The 14225-nt window shown below is 40.7% G+C and overlaps 1 protein-coding gene across 9 annotated transcripts in view; it reads left to right on the top strand.

Moving 5' to 3' along the window:
* REPS2 (RALBP1 associated Eps domain containing 2) overlaps positions 1 to 11346 on the top strand; it is a 113310-nt gene extending 101964 nt beyond the window's left edge. For 6 of the 9 annotated variants that reach the window (XM_034756161.1, XM_034756127.1, XM_034756152.1 and 3 more), the window contains 3 exons: positions 3183 to 3328; positions 7208 to 7316; positions 8974 to 11346. In XM_034756161.1, the coding sequence (XP_034612052.1) occupies positions 3183 to 3328; positions 7208 to 7316; positions 8974 to 9042 (324 nt within the window). In that variant the 3' untranslated portion in view covers positions 9043 to 11346. The remainder of the gene's footprint in view (positions 1 to 3182; positions 3329 to 7207; positions 7317 to 8973) is intronic. The other 3 variants (XM_034756180.1, XM_034756170.1, XM_034756144.1) reach the window with 1 other exon arrangement.
* Positions 11347 to 14225: the final 2879 nt, after the last annotated feature.

The raw sequence follows: 14225 nt of genomic DNA, 5'->3' as shown, positions 1-14225 counted from the left end.
CACCAGTGACTGCTGCTCAGAAGACAGCTTCCTTCCTCCTAGAACAACCAGCAGTGCTCATCTCTCCAAACGAGCACAACAGTTTCCCCAAACTACATGCAGATAGTTTTTAAGTGAAAGCAAATTTATTAGAAAAACACAATAGAGAGAACCAGTAGTTAGAGAGATCCCTGAGACTCTTCCCCCAGTCACTAGGAGGGTGAGAAGCTTAATTACAATTATGGGATGTTGCCTAGGACATAGCTGAAAAGTCCATCTAACTCGCACCTTAAAAAGCTAGCTTTGTCATCAGTGTCTTATCCAGGTGTGTTTTTAACCAGATACTCACAACTTATCTGCCTGGCACCTTCTGGCAGGCTCAATGTGTCTGTCTTTAACCAACGAACTTCTTATAGGCTAGTTTCCAAGTTGAGTTAGCACTGGTGGTATTGTCTCAGCCCAAAACAAACTACAGGATAGTAGAACTACTTTCGGATCAGTTTGTGCAACTCAAATTTCTTTTGTTCTCAAAAGGACTGACTTCCCTATCATCCTGCCAAGTAAGGTTCTCTGTGTTTTCTGTTTGTCTGGCTTTAGGAATGTATCAGCCCCTCAAATAGCACTCATGAAAATGGGGCTTTTTGACATCCAGGTTTGGCTGTTTTTTGCCATACTAACAGAGATTGTGTATTTTGCATTTCCCCAGCTCTCACTCATTCAAGCATGTAGAAATCACACACAGGTTCCCTAGTCGTCTCACGTGACATTTTCAGAGAGAGCTATTCAACCCTGCCAAGTGTGAGGCCCCAAAGCGCAATCTAACTCCAGATCTATAACCATATAATAGTTACACTCTTCTGCTACCCTGTTCAATTAAATGGCAAACATAGATACTATTCAATTATTTAAAAAAATCAAAGGGGAACCAGAGGACTGAGTTTTGGAAATGAGATTCTGGGCCTTTCTTCTAAAGGTTAGTGGTGGAAATCCAGCTCATGCCAGCAATACTGACTGACAGATATTACCATTTGATGGCTGTTCAGTGAGGTCCTGGAAATGAGCTCTTGGTCTCATTTCAGATTCTAGCAGCCTGGTGTCCACATTCATAAAACCAACATCACTATTGGCAGCCACATAGGAGGCCCAGGACTGAATACGCATCGAGGCTGAACTATCCTCTGCCCCAAGTGGTGATCCTACCCTTTCTAGATTTGGGCATGCTAATGAGACAGGGTAGGGGAGCTTCCATTGCAATGACTCACACTGCAGCCATTCTCTATGTAAGTGGGGGACTCAGGCACTAACACTATTAAACCAGCAACTTACACGAGGACCACATTCACTCACTTCAATTAACAAACACTAAGGGACCCATCTCCATTGTGAAAACAAGCAAAACAGTGTATAGTCACAAATATCTTGTGAAAATCTGGTATGTAGATGTAATTGCTCTCAGCCTGGGTATAAATTTTTTTAATAAGCAGTAAGCAAATACATTAATTATACAATGCCATGTGATTATTTTGACTGTGGTATTCCACATATTTAAGACAAGTGGCTTTCCATGTTGGGTGGTGTGCAACAGATCCTGTTTTTTTTGTGGGTTTTTTTGGTTGGTTCTTTTAAATATTTTTAAAGTAGTCATGGAACCCTGTGGGATTTTGGAATGTTAGAGACTCTACCCTCTCATAATGCTAACTCTGTTCATGGCCTTAAATTACTTTTTATTGCAAAACACCCACAATAGCCCTCTGCTGACTCAGATTACATATTGCAGCCTTTTGGGCACTTCACTGGGTCATTTAAAGGTGTATTACTTTGTTTAATTTATTTGTATTGTATTAATTGGTTCCTAAGACATAGAAAGTAAGGTAGCCTGGTCCAGTGAATACACCACTAGACCATATAATGAAAGATGGGTTCTAGTCCTGGCTCTGCCATTAATTTACTATGTAACCTTTGGCAAGTCACTTTATCATTTTGTGCCTCAGCTTCTTGCTTGGTGAAATGAAGATGATGATACTACAGGCTTCTCTTTGTTAAAGCACTTTGAGATCTACAGATGAAATATGTGCTATGAAAGCTAAGCTTAATAATAATAATAATAATAATAATAATATTATAACAGCCTGATACTGCAGTGTTGTTAAAGTTTTGGGCAAAATCAAGGATATTTTAATTAAAATAATGAAAGCACTTCTGGCATTGTTTATTAAAAATTAATGTATTTTCTACCTGAGCCTGACCACATCTTTTCATGTACTTCTCCATGACAAATCCCTAGCCTCACGTGCACTCATTCTGCAATGATGGTTTACATGTAGGTCTTTGTAAGCCAGTTTCGGAGCTGCCTCTAAAAGGGAAAGTATTTCTGGGACCGACATCATAGGATAGAGGAAGCCTGTCTTGTGTTTGAGGCATTTGCCTGGGACACAGGAGATCTGGGTTCAATTCCTAGCTGTGCCACAGCTTTTCTGTGTGACCTTGGGTAAGTCAGTCTCTCTGACACTGTATCCCAGCTGTACTGTGAGGTTGGTAGTAGTTCTATACCTCTCAGAGGTGTCATGAGGATAAATTGATATGTTTGTGAGGCACTCAGATTCTATGGGTATGAGATGAGGCCATATAACGGGTAGATGCTTTATAATCCTTAGCTGGCGATCAATATTGGTCATTCCTGGGAAATTTAAGGTGTCCTGTGTTGATCACGATGGCAACGTATGCAGGCAAAATCCTCATATTACACGGAGCACAATTTTTTAATTATTATATTCTGATAATGGCCAGAAGCCCCAGTTGGAGTTCTGGCCCCAGTATGCTACCTGTACACAGACGCATGTACACACATTTGTATGGACAGTCCCTGCCCTGAACAGCCTACAGTCCAAATTAAGATAAAACAGAAGTAATGCATGCAAGACAATTGAAGGGAGGGAGGGCAAGACACACCAACAAAAATAGCCAACCTCCAAATATAGAAAATTAATATTAAAATGACAGAATGCAGTTTCTAAAAAGCAGGTTATTACTGAATTTAGTCAAAATTGAAAGAGCACAAAGCTTAGGCCATACTTCAGCAGTTTCTGTGTCAAAAGCATTCACACATCATAGCTCTTTCTTTCGCCACGTCAACATTTTAGCATGTCTTTAGACGCTGACTTATTTAAGGACTAACTGAATCTGTTTGTTTTTTTCCTCCAAAGGAGATTCTGCTTTCTCAGCCACCATCCAAACCAATCCGTAGGAAATTCCGCTCCGAAAATCAGATGTTGGAAAACCAGGAGCTTACTCCCACTAGCAGTGTGACCTCTTCCTTGCCTGCAGTCAAACCCCATCTTCCAGCCCAAAAGTAAATCACACACCTAAAAACTACATCAAGCTGCATCATGAGCTATGACTTGACTGTTTTTTGCCTCATTCTCATATTTAATGATTGAATGACTCAGGGCATTGGTAATGAGATACAGACCTCAACTCTTGATTGCCAGTTCAAATGCAGGCCGCCAGGTCAGTAGTGACCAAAAATTGTTAACATCTGATAGCTGAACAATGAACTCTTTGAAATGCACTTGATGGGTTCAGTCAACAAATATGTGTCCACATCACAAAAGCTACCAGTCAACTACCCCTTGTAACAAGGTAGCAGGGATCTTGTGTTGACCCTGTTAGCAGGTATTTGAAGCCTGCATAACGCTGCTGAAGTTGTGCTCACTCATTGGCAGTTCTGACTTGTTAACCAACCGGGAGATGAGCATGCAGGGAATGGCTCCAAATCCCTTCAATCTTGTCATCATCATAAGATAGCAGTTCTCCACAGCCAGGAACTAAACTTCAACACAGTCTGTTACACAGGCATTCGCAACACTGAACACCACCATTGGTCAGGTTTTTGCAAATGCAGTGGCTGAGGAGAACAACGCTGCTTTCACCACCACTTCAGCCATAGTGTAGGAGTGCCAAAATTCTCTGACGCAACTGGTCAGATTAATCGCTTCTCTTCAGTCCCAAGCATTCTAAGACGCCGCCTTTGGTACGACTAACTTGAGGGTATGTGGTATCCAAGTGTCTTCACTGATGTTGAGCAATAGATAGTTGCTCAACATCAGTGTTCCACTCCATCAAAGAGAGACCCAAACACGGAAAAGCAATATTTCCCCCTTCTATTCTGCCATCTCATTGGATCTAACAGTTTCCGAGGATGAAATATAGAAAAAGGTCTACCAAGCTGACAGGAGTCAAGTAAGGCTTTCACTCTCAGCCTAGGGGAGACATCGATCAGAAAATGATTACAATACATACTTAACGCTCATTTCTAGATCCATCCCAAAGAAAAGAGTATAATGTCAGCATGAGTTGAGCCATAAACCACCTGGGATAATCTTGTGATTGCCATGATGCTATGAGATGTAGAGTCAGCATGCTACAGCTATTGCCAGTGTGCAAATTGAAAGCATAGATATTGAAATCACCGAGACCAAAGAGTCTTCATGACTCCAATAACAAGTCCAATAACAGTAATGCAGGCACAAGTGATGGAGTGGGAAAAGGGCTGTATTCAGTCAAATTTATTTTATTCCAGGATTCATATGTGAAATGAGTGCAGTTGAATCTTTCTTTGGGTTTGCACATTTCCTGCAGCTGAAGTTGTATGCAAAAAAACAAGGCTGTGCTTAGCCCAAATCCTCCGTTTCTCATCAACAGATTGTCTAGGGATGTTGTGGAAGCTCCTTCACTGGAGGTTTTCAAAAGGAGGCTGGCTAGCCATCTGTCTTGATAGTTAGACACAACAAATCCTGCATCTTGGCAGGGGAGGAGATTAAATGACCCCATGATTCGATGATTTTGGACCGGGTAATCTGAGCCAAAACCAGGCCAGCTGAGTCATCCAGTCAGTTTTTCACAATACGTGTACAATCAAGCTGTTGAGGGCCTGAATCTGTGCTACCTAGGCTAACCGATAAGCATTAGGATTACTGTTAACCGACCTTACCCATTAACCTGCTGCTTGCCAGCCGAAGCAGCCCCAGCCCTGGTGGCCTTTCACCCGCCAGAGGGACCCCAGCCCCGGCTGCCTCAGTTAAACAATGTAATTTTAATCGTTTAACCGGTTAACTTTTTAAACAATATTTACATCCCCAGTGCTACATAACTTGGAAGATTAAAATAGAAAATAGGGCTCCTGAGATGGCCTGAGAATGCTAGTACAGTAACTCCCCACTTAATGTCCTCTCGCTTAACGTTGTTTCGATCTTACATCCCTGCTCAATTACAGAACATGCTCTGTTTAAAGTTGTGCAAAGCTTTGCTAGAACGTTATTTGGCTGCCTGCTTTGTCCACAGCTGGCAGCCCCCCATCAGCTCCCCTACATCCCCCTCCACAGCACCTCCCGCCCGCCGGCAGACCCCGCAGATCAGCACCTTCTATCTCCTCCCCCCACCTATTGCCTGCAGCAATCAGCTGGCTTGCTGCTTTCCGGAGGGCTGTGTGCCGCATCCTCGCTCCTCCCCTCTCCCTCCCCTGCCTCCTGCCCACAGCAATCAGCTGGCTTGCAGTGTTCAGGAGGCAGGGGATGGAGGGGGAGCCTGCGCGCCATGTCCTCGCTCCTCCCCCCTCCCTCCTGTCTCCTGAACGCCGCAAGCCAGCTGATTGCCACAGGCAGGGGGGAGGAGCGAGGATGTGGCATGCGGAGTAAAGGAGGAGGGGGGAAGAAGAGGCGGGTTAAGGGTGGGGGCTTGGGGGAAGGGGTGGAGTGGGCAGGCCGAGGGTTGAGCCCCCCCCCGCCCCAGTGCTTGCTGAGTAGGGGAAGCTGCCGCTGCTGTTGCGCAACGTGCTTCTCTGAGCCTACAGCACCTTCAGCCTCCTCCTTGCCTGCCTCATTGTTCCAGTGCCAGTGGGTTGTGCCTGCGTGGGGTAAGGCAGGGGTACCTCAACTATAGTACTGTACCGAATGGCAAAAAAAAAAATGTCCCTGGAACCAACCCCCCCCCCCCATTTACATTCATTCTTATGGAGAAATTGGATTCGCTTAACATTGTTTCACTTAAAGTTGCATTTTTCAGGAACATAACTACAATGTTAAGTGAGGAGTTATTGTACATGTTTTTGGAGCCCCAGTTATATAGGGGGAACCAAGGAAAATTGCAACACGTGCTAGCATCCCTAATCAGCCCTATCTGATGCAGATGTTTGTATTTTCTCCAAAACATTTAAATGACCACACAGACTAGAGATACGTGTACGCTTTGATCTATTTTATTTTATTTTTTAATTTTATATTAAAGATTGATTAGGGGCAAAATGTAGATAAACAGGTTGGTGGAAAGGTGAAAAATAATAGCAAAAGGACCAACCTATTATAAGAAACAGGCACAGGTTCTACTGCAAAGATCACATCTGTCCGCTCTGTTCAGAGAAAGAGCTAACTTGGGCTTTTCCCAACTGCTTGCCACCATGTGCTCTGTTTAAATATGCATCTGTCTTAGATCACGTTGTCATTAAAGAGCTGCTGACACCTCATGTACAACTTTAAAATGTCTATTTAGAAAACAGTTCTGCTTATCTAACCTATATTTATCATATTTCCCTTTCCTTGTTGTTTTTTTATTACTAGCAACATTTGCATTTAAACAAATCTTTGTTTCTTTAAGAGTCATGGACAGATGAATAATGTCCATAATTGATCTATCTGAAGACTCATTTCTGTGTGTGACATCACAATCAGCTATGTTGGAAATGACTGGTATGAAAATGGAAGATTAGTATTTCAAGTGTAGAAAAAAGCAGCAGAAGCAGCTAAACTCTTGAAAAAGCAAAGATTTTATTTTCATGCAGATGTCCTTAATAATAAATAATTAAAAGATAGGTAAAATAGGTAAAATTGTTTCTAAATAGAATGTTCTGTACATTTTCCATTAGTGACCTTTTAACCCCCATTAAGTGTTTGAAAACAATAATTAGCAAGGATATTGCAATAAATACAAGTACATTGAAAATAAAATAATTGAAATGGGCCTAAAATAGGTCGATGGTTCAGATTAAAAAATTAGACCATTTTGCTTTTGAATCACTCAGTCAACAACACTTATTTACTACATTTTCTTGTAAATTTGTATCTTTTTCTTTTGATCAAAAGGTTCAGTACACGTGTACATAAAGTGGATGTCTGGTCTCCTGGGCACAGTCACTGTTGAGGCTCTTTTCATTGAAATGTTTTGTATTTATCTCCAGCAGACAGTCTTCCAAACAGAAGAGGGCTATTCAGACTGCTATTCGTAAAAACAAAGAAGCCAATGCGGTGCTAGCCAGGTTGAACAGTGAACTCCAGCAGCAACTGAAGGTAAGGAACACATTGAATATCACAATTACAAGGCTTGATGCAATTGGTTGTTTTTCACCACTGGCTAAGGATCTAGTTCCTCTTTATAGATGAAACCTACTGCTTTGTTTCCAGACTCTTTTGAAAGAGTGGCTACGCTGTACCTTTAGGGGTGAGTGGCCTATGCGTAACCTAAGTGCAAAGGGCTGTGTTGTCGATTGAATTCAGTTTAAATGATAATTCTTGTCTTTTGAATGCTCCTAGAGCATTTAATTCTGTCTCCTCACGCATGAGAGGAACTCAGCCATAGTTTTTTGTCCTGATCAGTTGTTGTTTAGCTTCTTACGTTCAGTCATTCAGTATACAAAGTATTGGCTGTACTGTTGCCTTAGATGAGATTCTAAGAGTGATTTTAAAACGCTATCCATTGGCTTGTATTTGAGAACTTCTTGGCGTATTTAAATTGGTAAGTTCCTGATAAAAATAAATTCTGTTCTTTTGAATTGTCCAGTCATGAAGTCAATAAATTCCTTCATTTTTCTTCTGCTGAAGCTTCATGTCACTTAAATAGACTATCATACTTCTACGTAAGCAGGTCTGAACATACTGGGAATCCTTTCAGAGACCATCAACACTGATTGCCAATCAGTCAGAGGAGACTGCTGTTGCTTTTCCCTACCGGGTTGAAAGTGCCACCTTTTGCAGCACTTCCAGCTCTATAATGGTCTGGAAATGTGAGACCAGGACCAGAAACTGAACCCTGATGTCCTACCTAATAGTGCAGTGGGCTGCCACTGAGTCGGCCTGCCTTGACCTTCTTTCCTTCCTTTAGCATTCCTCTGCATCTCTGTCACAGTCCTGAGAAATCCCCATGCTATATTTTTCCTAGCTTCACATCCCACCCCACTCACTCAACGTCCCATGTTACAACCACCTTCCTTGGATCAGGACTGCAGTATGATTCCACATAGGAGTTTATCATTACCACTATACCTGAATTGTCTACAAGGATCTCTCAGGAGCAGTGCAAGGCAGACTCTCCCTACCAGGGGTGAGCATGCAACCTTCAATAGCAAGGTAAAAAGAGGCAGTATGGCCCAGTGGACTGACCTTGGGGAAGGATGTCACACTCATAAGTTTTAATAGCAAACACCCTGCCACCATTACATTTTTGACTCTCTCTATGGTATTTATATGCCCCCCATTTGCACATCTGAGCACCTTACAGTCTTTAATGTATTGATCCTCACAAGACTCCAATTAGGTCAGGTCGTGCTGCTATCCCCAGTTTACAGACGGGGAACTGAGAGAGACAGTAGCATGCCAGTGTCACATAGGAAGTCTGTTTTGGAGCAGGAAATTGAACCCAGGTGTCTCAAGTCTGTGCACTCACCACTGGGCCATTCTTCCTCTCATTGGCCAGGTTGGGCAAGTCCCTGGCCTCTCTCTGCTCATTTCCCCATCTGTAAAAAGGGAATAATTCTACTTATCTCAGTAGGTTGTTGTGAGGGTTAATTGTCTAACGTTTGTATGGTGCCTTGAAACGATAAAGCTTGATGTAAGTGGTATGAGATCTGTAGTAAATGCCAGCTGTTACTAGACTACTCTTTAATAATGCAGCTTTATATGTGTGGGTGCCACAAAAGTTATAGCATTTCTTTTTTTCTCTGTGCTCCAGGAAGTTCACAAAGAACGAATTGCATTGGAGACTCAGTTGGAACAGCTTCGTCCTGTAACTGTCTTGTGACCTTCAGTACATTATTTAATGGCAATAAATGGACATTTGTGCCAAGAATTTTTGACTATTAGCACAACAATGTGAAGTCTTTGTAAAGTTTTCACTGAGGCAAAGTGGAATGTGAGTTGGGTTTGTTGGGTTTTTTTGCACACCACCTTGCACATTTTCCCTTTCAGATGAAGAGGGTAGATGAGATAAATGTCAAACCGTAGGTTATGTTTAAGAAATGAAAGTTGTTTCCAACTTGTCCTTCAGGATATTACAAAATGCAGTTAACCACCAAAATCAATCATCTAACTCTGAAATTATTAGTGGTTTATTTATTTAAAGAATTCCTGATTTATGTACTTCCTTGAAAACCAATTATTAAAAGTTTCATGCATTCAAAATTCTTCTTTATATTTAAAGTTCCTATTCTAAGGTGGTTTCTTGGATGTTACTGATTTCACATAGGTTTATACCAGGAGGTAGTGTCTGTGGCTTTAAAACACAAAAGCGAATAAAAATAATTGTACAGATAGTCTATATTCACAATCACCTGTCACTTAATTGTCTTTTTAGTGCCATTTATGATTATTGGTCATTTATGTCTTATAAATATTGCAGGGTTTGTGTTTTATAAGTTAAAAATCATGTGAAAATGCAGTTTTGAGAACTAAAAAGTGTTGAAACTTGCTGATTTTAGAAACTTTTTTTTTTAAAGCTATACTCCACAGGGAAAGTTAGAAATGGGCATGTTTGTCTGTATGTAATTAATGTGTGCTTGTTAAAACAACAGCATTGTAATTTTACCACTGGAAGTTAAAATGAAGCATACTGTATATTGTGCTTGTCTTTGGAGACATGGGTTTTATTTCATGTTTGTTTGCATTGGTCTGCATTCCTGTTTTACTAGCTATTGCGTTTTTTTAAAGGACCTGAACTAGATGTTTGATTCCAAATGAAATAAACATATGTGTATGCTCTAGGTAGGATTTTTAATGACTATGATGTGAAGAAATGAATCCTACAAGGGGGTGTCCATTGAGTAGCCTTAATACCGCACAGAAGAGGATCATTACGGGATGAGGCTCCCAGGACCTTTCCCTTCTCCAAAGAGAGAGTCAAAGGCTATAGTACTCTATCTGGGTCTGATCCAGGACCAGTTGAAGTCAATGGGCATCTTTCCATTGACTTCAGTGGACATTGGATTAAGTCTTCTGAGACTTTCTGACAATGGGGAAGCTTTCTAGTGAACCTTTTAGGTATTGGGCCAATCCTCTTATAACAGGTAGTTTTAGAAGTAATGAAATCAGCCTGTCCCCTTTGACATATGCCTTATTGATAAAAACATAGCATGCCCGCCATCCTATTTCTTTCCTTCCCCCCTCGCAGCCCCACATGAGATGCATTGTATAGTCCATTGCTCAGTGATGTAAACTAAGTGTCTGCATTAAGTTTGCAAAAGCTCTGCGTACATTTTCTTCTATTATTTTTGATGTTTTATCCATCTTGTTTTGGAATGCTCCCGAAGGGTGTGTTAGAAGTAACTAGCCAGTCTCCTGTCGGGATACAGTGCAAAATGGATAAACGTGAAAAAGCTGTAGCGGAATAGCAGAGCAGCCAGAAGTTTTTTCGAGAGTAAAACAAGAATGACATCCATGTAAATGTTTAAAGTTGACATGGTGACTGAACAGACTCCCTTGGCTGAAGTTTATATGGATTCAGAGTTTATAAAACGTTATTCCAATGTTGGGAGGGCAGTCCTCACATTTGTAAAACTATGTTAACTGAAAGTTTGTTTGGTAATACACCTCTACCCCGATATAATGCAACCCGATATAACACGAATTCGGATATAATGCGGTAAAGCAGCGCTCGGGGGGGGTGAGGGGGGAGAAGTTGCGCACTCTGGTGGATCAAAGCAAGTTCGATATAACGCGGTTTCACCTATAATGCGGTAAGATTTTTTGGCTCCTGGGGACAGCGTTATATGGGGTAGAGGTGTACGTCACTTCTTAGCTAGCTAACCACTGTTCGTGTCTACAACACAGAACTGAATTTTTGGATTTCTGACTACTTCTGTGTTAATGCTAATGTTAAAACATCTCATGTTAATGAGATGACCATGGTTTGTGACTAAATGAAGTTAGAATCACAGCTTCTCCCCAGTGAGCTGCAGAAGAAATCTGCCATCATCTTCCCTATTAGTGACAATGTTCAGAACTTACACCAGTCATTTTTAGAGAGACAAGGTGGATGAGGTAATATCCTTTATTGGACCTACTTCTGTTGGTGAGAGAGACAAGTTTTGTAGCTCAAAAGCTTGTCTCTGTCACCAGCAGAAGTAGTTCCAATAAAAGATATTACCTCATCCACCTTGGCTCTCTAATATCCTGGGACCAACACTGCATACACGAGTCATTCTTTTCATTTACAAAATTGAATTGTTAGATTTGAGTGAGTTTAAATTTTTTTTAATTCTTGTTTTGTCATTTTATTAAGTAACAAAATGACAATTTTAAAGGACAGAGTTGGGTGGCACTTTCCATATTTGTGATCCAGAATGTTTGGGAAAACTCTTAAGAAATATGCAAATGTTTTATTAAGCGCTTTGGGTGAGATTCTGCAGATCTTATTCATGTTGAGTAGGACCTTACTTCACAAGAAGCCTCATTTATTTCAGTGGGACTACTCATGGAGTATGATGCTACGCTTAAGTAAGGGTGGAGAAAAGTAGTCCATAGGGCTTTTTCAAAGATCTGTCATGCAAAGTACTATTATAATTATTCCTTATACTATGAATCAGGATACCTGGATGACCATCAGTGGAACATGTTACTTAGGCTTGGTCTACACTAGCAACTTATGTCCACACCCCTGAGCAAGGCAGTTGTACTGACCTAACTAACTCCTGGTGTAGACAGCCTTATGTTGATGGGAGAGCTTCTGTCAACATAGCTGCCACCTCTCGGGGAGGTGGAGTACCTACGCTGATGGGAGAACACCTCCTGTCAGGGTAGGTAGTGTCTTCACTGAAGCGCTACAGCAGCACAGCTGCATCTGCGTAGCTGTGCCACTGCTGCCTTTTAAGTGTAGACAGGCCCATAGTCCTCCTGAATCATAGGGGTTAATACATAAAAGGGTTTATACCATTTCTGATGCTGAGCTTTTAGAGCTGCATTCTAATGTTCTACTGAGCTCAAGGGGCCATCCTAATTCAGTCATTGTATGTGTCGTTTATTATATTATTGATGGTGGTGTACCACTTTACACAGTGTGGAAAGCAAAATAGCAAGGGAAGAGTTGAGACATGTTTTATCTCTGAAGCACAAAATCAGGAAGCAAGTTACCTGGAGTATCTTCCTAGTACTTTGACAGTTCTGATAGCCTACAGAAGATGTAAAATCCGCTCCTGCTGTTATTTTGGTTTAAAAATAAAATGTAATGGGAGTTACAGGTGCTCAGCCCCTTTGAAAATCAGGCCATTTATTTAGGTGCATATAGCTAAGTCCCATTTTCAAAAGTGACCTAGGCCTTTAGAAGCTTAAGTCCCATTAATTTTCAATGAGACGTAAGGAAAAAATGTCAAAAGTGCTTAAGTGACTTAGGACTTTCAATGAGACATAGGCTTCCAAGCTCCTAAGTTACTTTTGAAAATGTGACTTTGGCTCCTATGTCACATAGACAATTTCAAAAGTGTAGCCTTAGGCTAAACTTTTCAAACATGGGTGCCTAAAATTAAGCACCTGTAATGGCCTGATTTTCAGAAGTGCTGAACATCCATAAATCCTGCTGAAGTCAATGGGAACAAAGTGCTAAGAACTGTTTGAAAATCAGGCCATTTTATTTCTGTTCTAAATGTATATAATGGCTCAACATCAGACACAATGAACAAGTTGTGGGGACCTGTTTAAAGATAGAACAGTGTGACTTTACAATCACAGAACATTGTTTAAAGATATTAAATATTAAAGATTAATGTTCTGGTTATTAAACTAGTATTAGGACACCATGGACATTTATATAATATCTTTTATTATGGCTCCCATATTGGTGGATTAAAAAATATCAATCATTAGCAAGTTCACCCTGTTAGGTTCAGAAATGTCAGTTTTAACTTGAAACATTATTTCCAAGCACAGTTTTATAGGATGGGAGATGGTCACTTCAGCGAGAGGAACTTTTTCAGCTTTCTTCTAAACATTCCAAGCTTCATATTGTACTCAGGGTCTCGGAGCATATCTTGTCATTTCACATACTACACTTGCACATGCAAGCAGGGTAGACAATTTTCTTTAGGTGGTGGCCTGGCCCAAAATAAGAAATAATCTTGAGAGATGCAATGAGGGAGGTTAGGGTAGTTTTTCATACCTCAAACCCTACTTCATACCTAACAAGACTTGGAGGACAATTGTTTGCATTACAGAACTACCTTGGGGGGTGGTTGTGATTTGGAACTCTTCACAAGAAGCTTTAGGATAAGCTTAATATGGCAATTCTCTCTCCCTGTTGTAGAAGCTGCTTCCGCCAAGTTTAAATCCCAGATCATGACACAGACAGTTTGTGAAAGCTTCCCCAGTCTGAAAGGGAGGAGCATCACTTCTCCAGCACTGCCAGTCCTTTAGCCTTCAGCACATATACACCTTAATTGACAAGAAGTAGTTGTCGTTATAAAAGTCAGGATGGGAAAGAGGGATAATGAACCCACATATTTTAGCAACTAGAGTGAAAACTTATTTTTTCAAGACATGACTATCCCAAATGAGAAGAAATATATATTTTGAAGCTTTTCTTTATCTTCATGAAACTATGTATTACATCTTTGTCTGCTATTGATCATTTGATATAAAACTGGTATTGGGAGCCTTATTGTTAATCTAAAATTTTAAAAAAGTTCCCCTCAGGTTACTATATATTTGTATATTATACAGTGTAGTTGATAACCATATTCCAGAAGACTTGTTTTCACAGCTGCAGAAATGTTAGTGTGGTAGATTGCAGGATATATAACATTCTATACTATGCACATCCAATTTTGGAAAATGTATATGGTATGAAACTGGGTGCTATTGTAAAATAAAAAGCTACAATAGCTTCCAATTGTCTTGTTACTTGTGTTTTGTTGAGGATGTCATTTGTACAGATGATATGAAAAGAAACTTGGAATGGAAAGATGCTGTGTTGAAATGACTGACCTTTGAGCATTTAAT

Source organism: Trachemys scripta, chromosome 1, assembly GCF_013100865.1.
Source record: "Trachemys scripta elegans isolate TJP31775 chromosome 1, CAS_Tse_1.0, whole genome shotgun sequence".
NCBI classification, from domain to species: Eukaryota; Metazoa; Chordata; order Testudines; family Emydidae; genus Trachemys; species Trachemys scripta.
The sequence above is the reverse complement of the archived record's forward strand: the minus strand, read 5'-3'. Positions and strand labels throughout refer to the sequence as shown.